This window comes from Bufo bufo, chromosome 3 (assembly GCF_905171765.1).
Source record: "Bufo bufo chromosome 3, aBufBuf1.1, whole genome shotgun sequence".
NCBI classification, from domain to species: Eukaryota; Metazoa; Chordata; class Amphibia; order Anura; family Bufonidae; genus Bufo; species Bufo bufo.
Window position 1 is genome coordinate 109058431 of NC_053391.1, and position 13476 is coordinate 109071906.

At 41.8% G+C, this 13476-nt stretch overlaps 1 protein-coding gene across 1 annotated transcript in view; it reads left to right on the forward strand.

Moving 5' to 3' along the window:
- The first annotated feature begins 423 nt into the window (after positions 1 to 423).
- Positions 424 to 13476, forward strand: part of LOC120993645 (eosinophil peroxidase-like) — a 32287-nt gene continuing 19234 nt past the window's right edge. The window contains exons 1-2 of the mRNA XM_040422124.1: positions 424 to 1054; positions 12661 to 12757. Coding sequence (XP_040278058.1) covers positions 424 to 1054; positions 12661 to 12757 — 728 coding nt within the window. The remainder of the gene's footprint in view (positions 1055 to 12660; positions 12758 to 13476) is intronic.

Genomic DNA, 13476 nt, shown 5'->3' on the forward strand with positions numbered 1-13476 from the left:
CAGGTGCTCAGGTCCATACAGTGGCAGGAAGGTTTCCAGCTTGTATCTTTAGACGTCGAAAGCCTGTACACGCGCATCCCCCAAGATAAAGGTATTGAAGTGGTCCTGGACATCTTGTCCGGCACTGGCAAGAGTGAGAAATTCTCCAGTTTCATCTTTGATGCGCTGGGGCTCATCCTCCGCCACAATGCCTTTAGGTTCGGGGATGCGTGGTACAGGCAAAAGTTCGGCACCGCCATGGGGACGCCAGTCTCGTGTACGTTCGCGAATCTATATCTAGCAAGATTCAAGGACAGGTATGTGTACGCACTCTCTAACCCTTTCCTTTCCCGTATACATACATACTTAAGATACATCGATGATGTGATCATAGTATGGACAGGGACAGAAGCTGACTTTACTGATTTTGTACAGTATCTCAATATGGTCAATTATATGAACATGCAGTTCACACACAAATTTGGCGGTGACCGTCTGGAATTTCTGGACGTTGAGATTTCCGTGAGGGAGGGTGAGCTGGTGACGGAGGGTTATCGCAAACCAACGGCCACCAACTTGCTTTTACACTATTCTAGTTATCACGCCCCTAGCGTTAAGAAGGCGGTGCCCTATGGCCAGTTTGTCCGACTTAAACAGATTAATAGGCTCGAGGTCGATTATAATCAACAAGCCCTGGAATTAAAAAACAGGTTACTGGCCAGGGGGTACCCTCTGAAACTATTAAACCAGGCCATGAAAAAGGCTGCATATTCAAAACCCCGTATTTCTTCCACTGATAGTGAAAATGCCCAAACAGAAGGGGGAGTGGCTGTTGAAGGCTCTCATCCCTTTGTCTTCTCTTTCAAGTATGGACCCATGGCCTCCCAAATCAGGAAGGTCATTAAGGATAACTGGTCCATCCTTGAAAGAGACGAGTCCCTAAAGGATATAAAAAATGTGGCACCCATCATAGCCTTCAGGAGATGTCATACTCTGAAGGATAAGTTGGTCCGTAGCAGATTTCAAGAGAAAAAACCTATGACCTGGCTGGAGAATTGGGGACCAAAAGGAAACCGTAGATGCGGGCATTGTTCATGCTGTAGGTTGAATCCCCAGTGGAACACCTTGAGTTTTTGGAGGGATACAACATAAAGTCAGCACCCTCATTACATGCAAAAGTAAATACGTGGTTTACCTTATCAAATGTATTTGCGGCAGGTTTTATATAGGTAAAACGATCAGGAGTCTCCATGAAAGGATTAGGGAACATGTAAACTCACTTACCACAGGGAAAGGCTGTTCGCGGCGGCGGCTGATAGATCACGTGAGAGAGGAACATGCAGGCAACCATTTCTCCCTTAGTTTTGCAGGCATAGAGCTGGTACACAGCCTTCCACAAGGGGGCGACAGACATAAAGAGCTCCTGAGGAGAGAAAGTAAATGAATCCTATGTTCAGATACAATGGGACCCCTAGGCCTAAACGATAGGATTGATATGGGCATTTTCCTATAAGCATACTAACACTCATATGGATATGTTGCACTGATGACTGATCAGTTATGGTACCATTTTAAATGTTTTGTTTTAATGTGTATTTTTCGTGGTGACGCAATCCTCTCTGACGCACCCAGGCAAGCGCCAGATGGTGCCTTGACCTGATGGAGGCGCGGAGTGAGTTGCATCACAGTCTGAAATCTCTTAAGAGCAGGTGAAGTGCCTCATCTGATTACGGGCCAGATGAAGCACTGAGGTGCGAAACAGCCGTCGCCTATTCAGCTGGAGCACTCATACATGTTGTCCGCTTCCTACCAAGAATAAAGAAAGTTTTACTACGCATCGTGGTGAGTGCCGTCCTTTTACCTCTCATTTGTATGCAATCTTCTTATTTCTTTAATCATGAACTGCCGGCTAAAGGACCTGTGGTGACATCAGATCACATGGTCCAATCACATAGTCCATCACCACAGTAATGGACCATGTGATCTGACGTCACCACAGGTCCTTTAGCTGGCAGCTCATGATTAAAGTAGTAAGAAGAGACAGGAAGCTACGCGATCAAGAGGAGAAGGTGAGTTAATTTTTTTTTATTTTTTAACCCTCAATTGACCACCTACTAAGCATTCTGTATTAAAGAATGCTATTATTTTCCCTTATAACCATGTTATAAGGGAAAATAATAACATCTACACAACACCGAACCCAAACCTGAACTTCTGTGAAGAAGTTCGGGTCTGGGTACCACAGTCAGTTTTTTATCACGTGCGTGCAAAACGTATTGCTCCCGCGTGATAAAAACTGAACAACGGAACGCAATCGCAGTCAAAACTGACTGCAATTGGGTACCTACTCACGCGGGTTTGCCGCAACGCATCCGGACCTTATCCGGACACGCTCGTGTGAACTCAGCCTAATACAGGTTATATGAATTGCATTGCGAATTCAACTTAGAGCTGGGTTCCTAATGGTTGTATTGCTAGAATATAACGAAGATAGAGAATATAGTGCTATATTCGTTATATTCGTCAATTCTAGCAATACAACCATTAGGAACTTAGCTCTAAGTTGAATTCGCAATGTGATTAATGCAGGTTATATTAATCGCATTGCGAATTCAATTTATCACAGTCTGCGTCAACTACGTAATTTTCCATGGGAGTTTTGCCATGGATCCCCCTCCGGCATGCCACAGTCCAGGTGTTAGTCCCGTTGAAACAACTTCTCCATCACTATTGTGGCCAGAAAGAGTCCCTGTGGGTTTTAAAATTCACCTGCCTATTGAAGTCTATGGCGGTTCGCCCGGTTTGCGAACATTTACGGAAATTCGCGTTCGCCGTTCGCGAACGGAAAATTTTATGTTCGCGACATCTCTATATAGCAACAGTTATAATGTCCATTCTTCCCAAACTGCTATACTTGTTTGCAATTCTTCCTGTTCCTGTATGTGTTAACGAATTACGAGCTATCAAATCCGCTATCCTACGGTTCCTATGAAACGGAAAAAGACATAGAATAGCCTGCGGGGTCCTTACGGCTCTTAAAATGCAGGAAGGACTGTCAGTTCCAGATATTACTAGGTACTATTGAGCCACACATCTAAGACGACTCCCAACCTGGTCCTCCCTTTATGCCTACTCTAGATGGAAGGAAATAGAAAAACGATGGTTAGCACCCATACATCCGAATTCCCTTGTATGGTCACCCACACTGCCCGCAAAACAGTTCCATTTACTGGGCCCGATGTCCTTTACATATAACATCTGGTGGACATGCAGATAACGATTCGCTTTAGTCTCCAATAAGTCCCCTATGACTCCTTTTCTATTCAGTTCTATATTCCTGAGGGTAAAGCTCCCTTCCTTTTTAAGACCATGATTATCTAATAAGTTAGACTACAAAACCCTCTGGCTCTTTCCGCTTGATACTCTTAGATCTTCCTTCCAGCTCCCAGACTCCTCTAGATACCAGTATCTACAAATACAACACATCCTCAACAGTCTATTTAAATCACCATAGGTATCTATTCCAACCTCGTTCGAGAAATTATGCAAACTTTCGGATTCGACCAAGGGACTCATTTTCGAGATCTACGTTATTCTCTCCTCCTTCCTCCGCCCCTGTCCGACACTCGTATATGACTAAATGGGAAACAATCTTGGACAGTGCAATCTCCCCAAAGGAGATCTGCCTTGACTTCTACTTGTGTCTCCCACAGGGAGAACTCGTATAAGATTTTGATGTTTTGGTACCACACCCTACAACTGTTGAGGCAGCTCAACCCCAATGTCTCGAATAGGTGCTGGAGGTGCGGAACAAGAGTAGGATCCCTTATACATATTTTTGGGGAATGCCCATTGATATGTCCGTTTTGGAGAATGGTTCAGGGTATCCTCTTCCAACTCCTGGACACTAGGTTTCCTTTAGATCCTTTCGTTTACCTAGTGAACATGCCTCCCACACCTCATAGAAAACGCTCTTTGGCATTGATATTACATACTGTATTTTGACGGCCGCTAGATGTCTTATTGCCAGTTTTTGGAAGAGGACTAAAGCACCCACACAACTTGACCTTATCACTAAGGTTATGGACATTAGGAGACTTGAACATCTCATGGCCATTATGAATAATCAGGTTGACCGGTTTGATCGCGTTTGGCAATTATGGGATCATTATTATTGTACACACCTTTAGAGGTTATAGTACCCCCATCCCTGTTTGTCATCCCTCTCAGGTCATGTCCTGTTGTAGTCCACCTTCTTTTCATTTGCTTGCCTAATCTTCACTCTCTTTTCTTCTCACATGTCCTACAATGAATATTTATTAGCGTTCTATTTGCAGAATGGTGATTTCAAATGGTTTATCTACCTCTGTAAACTAGGAAAAACCTTCAAATAGGCTACTGATTTATTGTTCTTTTTGGTGAACAAACCTGATTCTCATTTCATTATATCTTTATCCTTTTATATGACTTTGCAGATCTCTGCATAACCTTGAATGCATGCTTTGTGGGCATTTTCATCTCTAATAGTATGTCCCATGTTTCTCATCTAACAATGTCATTGATTGCCTTGCTGTTTTTTTTTTACAAATCAGAATACACTTTTGTATTGTATTTGGCATCTTAAAAAGATTAAAATAGACAAAATCGCCAAAACCAGATGGCATACACACCAGTATCCTAAGATAATTAAGTAATACCATAGCCAGACCCTTATTTCTAATATTTAAGGACTCTATACTGACAGGGAGTGTTCCACAGGATTGGCGCATAGCAAATGTGGTGGCAATATTCAAAAAGGGTCCAAAAACAGAGCCCAGAAACTGGTAAGTTTAACATCTGTTGTGGGTAAACTGTTTGAAGGTTTTCTAAGAGATGAATGAAAATAAGCAAATAACGCCATATCAGCATGGCTTCATGAGGGATCGGTCATGTCAAACTAATTTAATCATTTCTATGAGGAAAGTTCTAGACTTGACAGCGGCGAATCAATGGATGTTGTATATATCTTGACTTCTCCAAACCATTTGATACTGTACCACATAAAAGGTTAGTATATAAAAGGAGAATGCATGGACTAGGGGAAAATGTCTCTATGTGGGTAAGTAACTGGCTCAGTGATAAAACAGAGGGTGGTTATTAATGGTACACACTCAGATTGGGTCACTGTCACTAGTGGGGTACCACAGGGATCAGTATTGGGCCATATTCTCTTCAATATATTTATTAATGATGTTGTAGAAGGCTTGAACAGTAAAATATCAATTTGGAGGCTTGGGCAGAGAAGTGGCAGATGAGGTTTAACACTGACAAATGTAAGGTTATGCACATGGGAAGGGAAAATACAAGTCACCAGTACATACTAAATGGTAAAACACTGACATGGAAAAGGACCAAGGAATTTTTGTGAACAGCAAACTAAGCTGTAGAAACTAGTGTCAGGCAGCTGCTGGCAAGGCCAATAAGATAATGGGTTGCATCAAAAGAGGCATAGATGCCCGTGATGAGAACATAGTCCTGCCACTTTACAAATCACTAGTCAGACCACACATGGAGTACTGTGTACAGTTCTGGGCTCCTGTGAACAAGGCAGACATAGCAGAGCTGGAGAGGGTTCAGCGAGGGGCAACTAAAGTAATAACTGGAATGGGTGGACTACAGTACCCAGAAAGATTATTCAAATTAGGGTTATTTCACTTTAGAAAAAAGATGACTAAGGGGAGATCTAATAACTATGTATAAATATATCAGGGGTCAGGCCAGGACTGTGACGAGGGGACATCCCCTGCGTCTGGAGGAAAGAAGGTTTTTTTACACAAACATAGGCCTCGAGCACACGGCCGTTGTTTTGGTCCGCATCCGAGCCGCAGTTTTGGCGACTCGGATGCGGACCCATTCATTTCAATGGGGCCGCAAAAGATGTGGACAGCACTCTGTGTGCTATCCGCATCCGTTGCTCCGTTCCGTGGTCCGCAAAAAAACTATAACATGTCCTATTCTTGTCCACGCTTTGTGGACAAGAATAGGCAGTTATATTAAAGGCTGTCCGTGCCGTTCCTCAAAATTGCGGAACGCATACGGACGCCATCCGTGTTTTGCGGATCCGCGGTTTGTGGACCGCAAAACACACAACGGTTGTGTGCATTAGGCCATAGAAGAGGATTCTTTACGGTAAGAGCAATGAGACTATGGAACTCTCTTCCTGAGGAGGTGGTGTTGGTGGTGGTGAATTCACTAAAAGAGTTCAAGAGGGGCCTGGATGTATTTCTGGAGTGTATTGTGATTTCCTGATTGGAGTCGGGAAGAATTTTTTTTCCCCTAAAGTGAGGAAAATTGGCTACCTCAGTTTTTTTTTTGTCTTCCTCTGGATCATCTTGTAGGATAACAGGCATAACTGGATGGACATATATATTTTTTCAACCCTATAAACTATGTTACTACTTTTTTCTTTCAAATATCTTTTTCCTATTGTATGTGTATGTTTTTATAAAAAATCTATCCATGGACATCCGCATACTTTTCACATTGTGCAGGATGTTTTTATCTTTGCGTTTTTTTTTCAGTGATTTTTGTTTAGTTTGTAGTATACACTTGAATGTGCTTCTATTTTATCCTGGGAACAGCATTTTTGTGCACTTTCTAACTAACAGGCGACCTTGATTAGGTAGTACATATAGGTGTACGTGCTCCTCCTCTCATTGGTTTCTGGATGCACACAGAGGTAACTAGGAGCAGCACACTATACCGCTCTCCTGAACATAAATGCCATAGGTAAGTTTAGGCCCCTTTCAGACGAGCAAGTGTCACGCTGCGGACTCGCAACACTGCACCCTTCCAGAACTTCTAGCACTGCCGGGGTCGCATAGCATAATATTGATTTATGATGCTATGTAACCCTTATAGGTCTGGAATGTACTGGATAATGTCAGTGTTATCCAATACATTCCAGAACTGTAAGGGTTACATAGCATCAAAAACCAATATAATGCTATCCGACCGCAGCAGTGCTGGAAGTTCAGGACGGGTGCAGCGCTACGAGTCTGCAGCATGACCCTTGCTTTTCTAAAACCAGCCTAAGAGTAGGACCTGCCTGACTGAGACCACCTTGGCGCGGGTAGGCAGGCACAGATGTGTTTTGATCAAAATATATTTGCTGAGAGTCTCAGATTTTATCATATCAGAGTGAGGGCTTAGTCCATAAGTCTATAATGCTTGTGTCTATTAGGTTAGTGCATTATTATCTTTTTTTCTGTGATTTTTGTTTAGTTTGTAGTATACACTCTGAGGAGTGGCCCCTTTAAATGTGAATGTGCTTCTATTTTATCCTGGAAGTAGCATTCTTGTGCACTTTCACCCCACCTAGCCCACAGGTGACCTTGATTAGGTGGTACATATAACTGTGTGGGGGGCTCCTCTGATTGGTTGCTTGGTGCACATAGAGGTGACTAGGAGCAGCACTGATCAAAAATGCCTGCCTGTACTGAGACCACTTTGGCGCGGGTCGGTGGGCACAGATTTGTTTTGATCAAAGTATATTGGTTGAGAGTCTCGGATTTTATCATATCAGACTGAGGGCTAAGTCCATATATAATGCTTGCATTTATTTTGTTAGTGCATTATTATATGTTTCTATGATATTTTTCAAAATCACAAAAAGTTGCTCAGTTTTGGGCACAAACAACGTGCACCAGAATTTCTTACTTTTTCATGGCAGAAAACCAGTGCATGTCTTTATGTTCTGTCATCAAATAGACGAGCTTATTCGAGCCCCTCACAACCTTTTTTCCTTTTACGCCCTTATGTAAATGTTCTGCTGTAGGTGAAGTAGACGCTAGTTAAACATCTCATAAAACTAAGGACTATTGTGGATTTTAACTTTACTGGAATGACAATGACAATTGCGTTATTCCTTCCAGGGACAGTCAAATTTTCTAATGACAGGACTTTTAGAAGTCCTAGGGACATTATCTACTTCTCCATCAATGTCTTGGAAAGCATGGCACAAATTTTCCCAGGGTTCATTAAAGGTTTAAAGGGGTTCTGCAGTTTTGCAGTTCCTCTGGATAGATCATTAGCATCTGATCCGACACCCGGACCCCTGCCGATCAGCTGTTTGAGAAGGCAGCGGTGCTGGCAGTTGTGCCGCGGCCTTCACGCTCTTTACCGCAGGCCCAGTGACGTCACAACTAGTATCAATGGCTTGGGCGGGGCTAAGCTCCATTCAAGTGAACAGAGCTTAGCCCCGCCCAGCCCAAGCCATTGATACTAGTCGTGACGTCACTGGGCCTGCGGTAAAAAGCGAGAAGGCCGCGGCACTACTGCCAGTGCCGCTGCCTTCTTAAACAGCTGATCGGCAGGGGTCCCGGGTGTCGGATCAGATGCTAATGATCTATCCAGAGGATAGATCATCGGTTTAAAAAAACTGCAGAACCCCTTTAACAACTATTTCAGCCCTAGTGTGTGTGTGTCTGGGCTGAGATGTATATTTTTCTATTTATACAAATACTTCCTTCTGTAAATCAAATATTGCAACAAAAAAACATTCTATTTTTTATTAGATACAGTACAGGGAACAGATTACAAAAAGCATTGTAAGGTCTCTTAGGTATTTCCTCCTCTTGCTGCAACATTACTAGGCCTGCCCATGGGGTGTATCTGTGTCCAGGGACAGTACTCAGCCATTACTATAAATTGTGGCTGTCCTGTAACAGCTTTTACCTTTTAAGAGGGAGGTAAGAGATGCTCAGAATCTTCTACATACTTACAAATTATATATATACACACACACACACACACACACACACTGTGTATATATATATATATATATATATATTTTTTTTTTTATTTTTTTTTTTATTTTTTTTTTATACACCATCTTCTACATATATCACTGAATGAATTGAATGACTGTTTTAATTTAAAGTATTTTTTCCAGGAGTCTTAAAATGAATCATCGACATTTTTGTGCTGTATTTCTGCTAGCATGTTTCCTGGCACAGTCAAATCCAGCTTCCATTCAAGGTAATATTTCATGTCATTGTGTTACATTATAATGCAATCTAATTGAACAATAAGATTTTTTATTTTTTTTGTAATAAATTTTATAACTTTTCTGTACAATGTAATTTTTACAAGCATTCGTATTGCTCCGTGACTTATTTGTATTCTATCTAAATAATGCTAATAAATTGTGCGCCGAGGGGAAAATTTATCAAATGAGTTTTAAAAAAGTTTAAAATTTTGATGCGTAATTTTTGCTCAGTTATTTGTGATTATATATATATATATATATATATATATAATATATTTTGCTCTATTTTGAAAAGTGAATGGGAAATGGACATGAGTAGCTATGCTAATTAGGGGCACGCAAGATTTTTAACTGCGACTTTTTAAAGAGTTACAAAAAATGTTGCAATTTCACACTGGAGTATAAACACTGGAGTAATCTGTACACACTTTAGAATGCACCAAATTTATCAAAGTGCAATACTGGAATGAAAGGCTGAAGCAAAAGTGACTTCAAAATTACCCCTAATGATAACTCTGGTCCATAGTGCTCTTATCTTATAATACGGTCTCAATTACAGTTATCTACTGATCTTAGTGACCATGACTGCAATAAAGAGAGGGAGCACTATTTATGGGGATAGACTTGGATCATAACAACAGGGATGTCTGAACTTTTGGTGGAAATTTAGCAAAATTTGTGCATAGAAAATGTGGAGCAGATTTCCATAGCAACCTATCATATCTAAAGGGGTTGTGCCATCTCATATTTGGAGGCAAATTGATAGGATATGCCCCCAATTTCTGATATCTTCAGAACTGAGCCTGCAAAGTGAAGGAGGAAGCACCACGCGTGCGCAGCCACCCTCCATTCGTTTCTATGGGAGCGCCGAAAATAGCCGAGCTTCACTTAGCCCTCCTTGCAGGAGACTCAGAATCACATTATACACTGCTCATAGTCAGGACCACTGCTGCAGCGCAGATACAATGTGGCCAGCATGAGAGCTTCTGCTCATGTGTGCCTATGCCCTCTCCCATAGAGAGGCCGTAGCTTTTTCCTATAGATAATGCTTATAGGATGATACAATCAATGTCAATCCTGAGTCCCACACATTCTGAAAAACGAATCAAATTAAACATAGACCCTTTAAAACGCTTAATCTTTATTCGATTCAATTAAAAGACCTATAGACACAGGTCAGGATGCATAAATATGTAAATCATGGTCAGTAAGTCAATTCACAGGTTACCAAATATACAAAAAATAAATAAATAAACAGTGGGGATGGCGAGGTTGGGGAGGGGAAAAAAAATATATCGAGAGGGATGTCTTTCCCTATAGAGACCCTATATACCCCTCAGCCCGAAGATGTCTCCTAAAGGTCGAGACTCTCCGTCCTCGTACCTACCCTAAAACACCCTAGTGAACCCTAATGAGTTCCGAATTCCCTTATACCCCAAAGGGGTTTATTTCTTTTATATTTGGTAACCTGTGAATTGACTTACTGACCATGATTTACATATTTATACATCCTGACCTGTGTCTATAGGTCTTTTAATTGAATCGAATAAAGTTTGAAAGTTTTTAAGGGTCTATGTTTAGTTTGATTTGCTTTTTCCTATAGTAAGCAAGCACAGCCACTGCTGCTGGATTTCAGGGTGGTTATAACTCCTGGATATGCGCGGGGCTTAATGTGATGGGAAAATTAATCCAGCCAGCAAAGGAGGCAAGATGGACAATCACAATACATTAGTAAGTGCCTTGTATTAACTTTCGCTACATGATACATTTGCTGAAGAAAGACAACCCCCTTAATAAATGTATAATTTTCCAGCAACTTCTTTTTCCAATACTACCATGCGTGTATAAACACCGCCAGGCATTTGCCCCCAATAAGGGATGGTTTTTTAACCAATTTTTTATTTTTAAAAGCATAACAAATCTGACGGTGTAGTGTTATTAGACAGGCTTTTTGCTACCACCGGCAACCATGCATTTACTTACAGCCAGATACTGTTGCCGTCACTTTAAGGTTACCAATTGTGTCTAGGTATTAAAGAGCTGGAAAGTAGTTGCATACAGTCCTACAAGACCAAAGAATGACATACACAACTTTTCAGGGCAATATGAGTACTTTCAAACTGATTTGATTTGGCTATGAATAAATTCAATCTTCTTACAAATTCATTAGAAAGGGACCTGAAATAAAATTTCAAGAAATGTATACATTTCTATTGATGAGCTATATATCAATAGTACATAGAATAAACCAGATATAATGGTAGATGTTAGTTTATGGTGCCAGTCAACCTCTCAATCAGGGGCGTAGCTATAGGGGGTGCAGAGGTAGCAGGGGCTCCAGAGGATGGGAATGGTGGTGGTAACAATGAGGATGGTTGTAGTCCTCAATGTGGTTAACCCTGCTTTAGCACTCCCCCAGGCTGTGAATGCAGTGTTAAGAAAACACACACTTTCTTCCCTGCGGGGTACACCCTGAATTTGGGAGCTCCTGTCTGGTGGTGGCTGGGGTTCCCTTTGTGTTAGATTGCAGGGTGAAAGGCAGGAGAACAGGGGAAGACAAATGACCAGGCTGGCCTGGTTAAAGCAAGAGTGGATGATGGGTGGCACAGTATAAGTAATGGGCACTGTCCTCAGATATATCACACAGTGTTCCCCAAAGGCTGAGTATAGGGGGTGGAAATGAGACAGTCCCCTCTGAATCTCTTTCTCCTGCAAACAATCTTCCCAAATGACCAAAGACGTGCAATTTTCTCTCAGTCACATGTACTACAAGGCCCAATTGTGGGATGTAGTCCTATAACGAATGGCCAATCTGTCTCAGTAAAGTGGCGGGCTCCTGAAGCAAAATAAGCCAAACCACATGGAGTGAAGTCTATATCCATAAATGTGCGTTACCTTTACTGGCTTCCTTGTCCATGCACTGCCCCATTTAATGGTGCTCAACCTTCTATAGAGGTTCATTGCTTCTCTCCCTCAGAGGTGAGTGCGGACACAGTGGCTTTTCAGGTAGCTTTTTTCTCACAGGGATGGTGTTTCCCTGGATATAGATTCAACCTTGACTTCTATTAAAGTTACACATACCTAGGATGTGGGCTTAAAACACCAGCAAGAACCATACACATCTTCTCTCTGGCTTACTTGGCAGCAACTCACTAACCAGACAGTTGGGGCCAGCCAACCACCTGGAAACGGTCTCTAATGTCTGCCAGTTAACTATTCCCTACCCATGTGTAGCCTTTCAATATGTAAGTGCATAATAAGCCACATTAACAATGTCTACTATTGAAAGTGCATAGCTAGCATACATAAGCAATCTCAGTAGTTTTGGACATTTTAGCCATGAACCACTGGGTCACTGCGCATTTTACAGGACGGTAAAAAAATCCAGTGTTAATCCATTCTTATGGCAGATTGATGCTTAATAGATTTCCAATAGCTGATCAGTCGTTGCACGTGGCAATAGAAATATGCTGTATATTGCCAAGGACTTGTCATGCCAACTTGCCAGACAAAAGTAATAGTTGGATATGTACATTGTGTACATTGTACTTATTTGTTCAAATTATATTAATGCATTTCCAAGTATTAGAAGGCATAAATATATGGTTTTTTCATTGTGTATAGTATTAATAAATTGATCTTTGTTTTCTAAGATGGGGAAAAGATCCAACTCGATGACAGTGTTATTCGAGAATCTGTTGAAGAAGCGAAGAAGAGGGTGGATTCGGCATATGTCCAGACTAGGAAAGAGTAAGATAACTGCAGACTGGGTTGAGAAATGTACCACAAGAAGACAACTATTGATGTATGAGCGCTTAACCCGATCCCGACATATGGCGTAATAGTACATCATGGCGGCAAGTGACTTGCCGCATTTTGACGTACTATTACATCATGGTGATCGGGCGGGCACTGGAGCGGTGCGCGTCCGATCACTGCAGGGGCCCAGCAGTCCCTGATATCTGGGCCCCTGCTGTATCCACCTGCATCGCTGTAAAAGCCGGCGGATTAACCCCTTCTATGCCACGGTCAGCGCTGGCAGCGGCATAGAAGGTGCACGCGGTGGGTCATGGAGCCCATCAGATCCCCGCGTTGCTGTGGCAGGGACTCGATGGGTGACAAGGCAGCCCGATGCCATGCACAAGATGCCCAATGCCTTGCATGGCATCGGGACCTGCCTTCTACGGGGGCCAAGGAGATCCATCCCCAGGCTGGGTCTCCTAGGCAACCTGTTAGTGTAATACACTAACAGGCAATGTATTACAATACAGATGCATTGTAATGCATTTCAGAGGGGATCAGATCCTCAAAAGTTGAAGTCTCAGAGTGGGATAGAAATAAAAGTAAAAAAAAAAAAAAAAGCAAAAAAAAAAGTGTTTTTAATAAAAAAAGAAAAAGAAAAAAAAAGCCCCTTTTCCCTGATTTTATAATAAAAAATATTTTTAAAAAATGAAAAAAACCCACACATA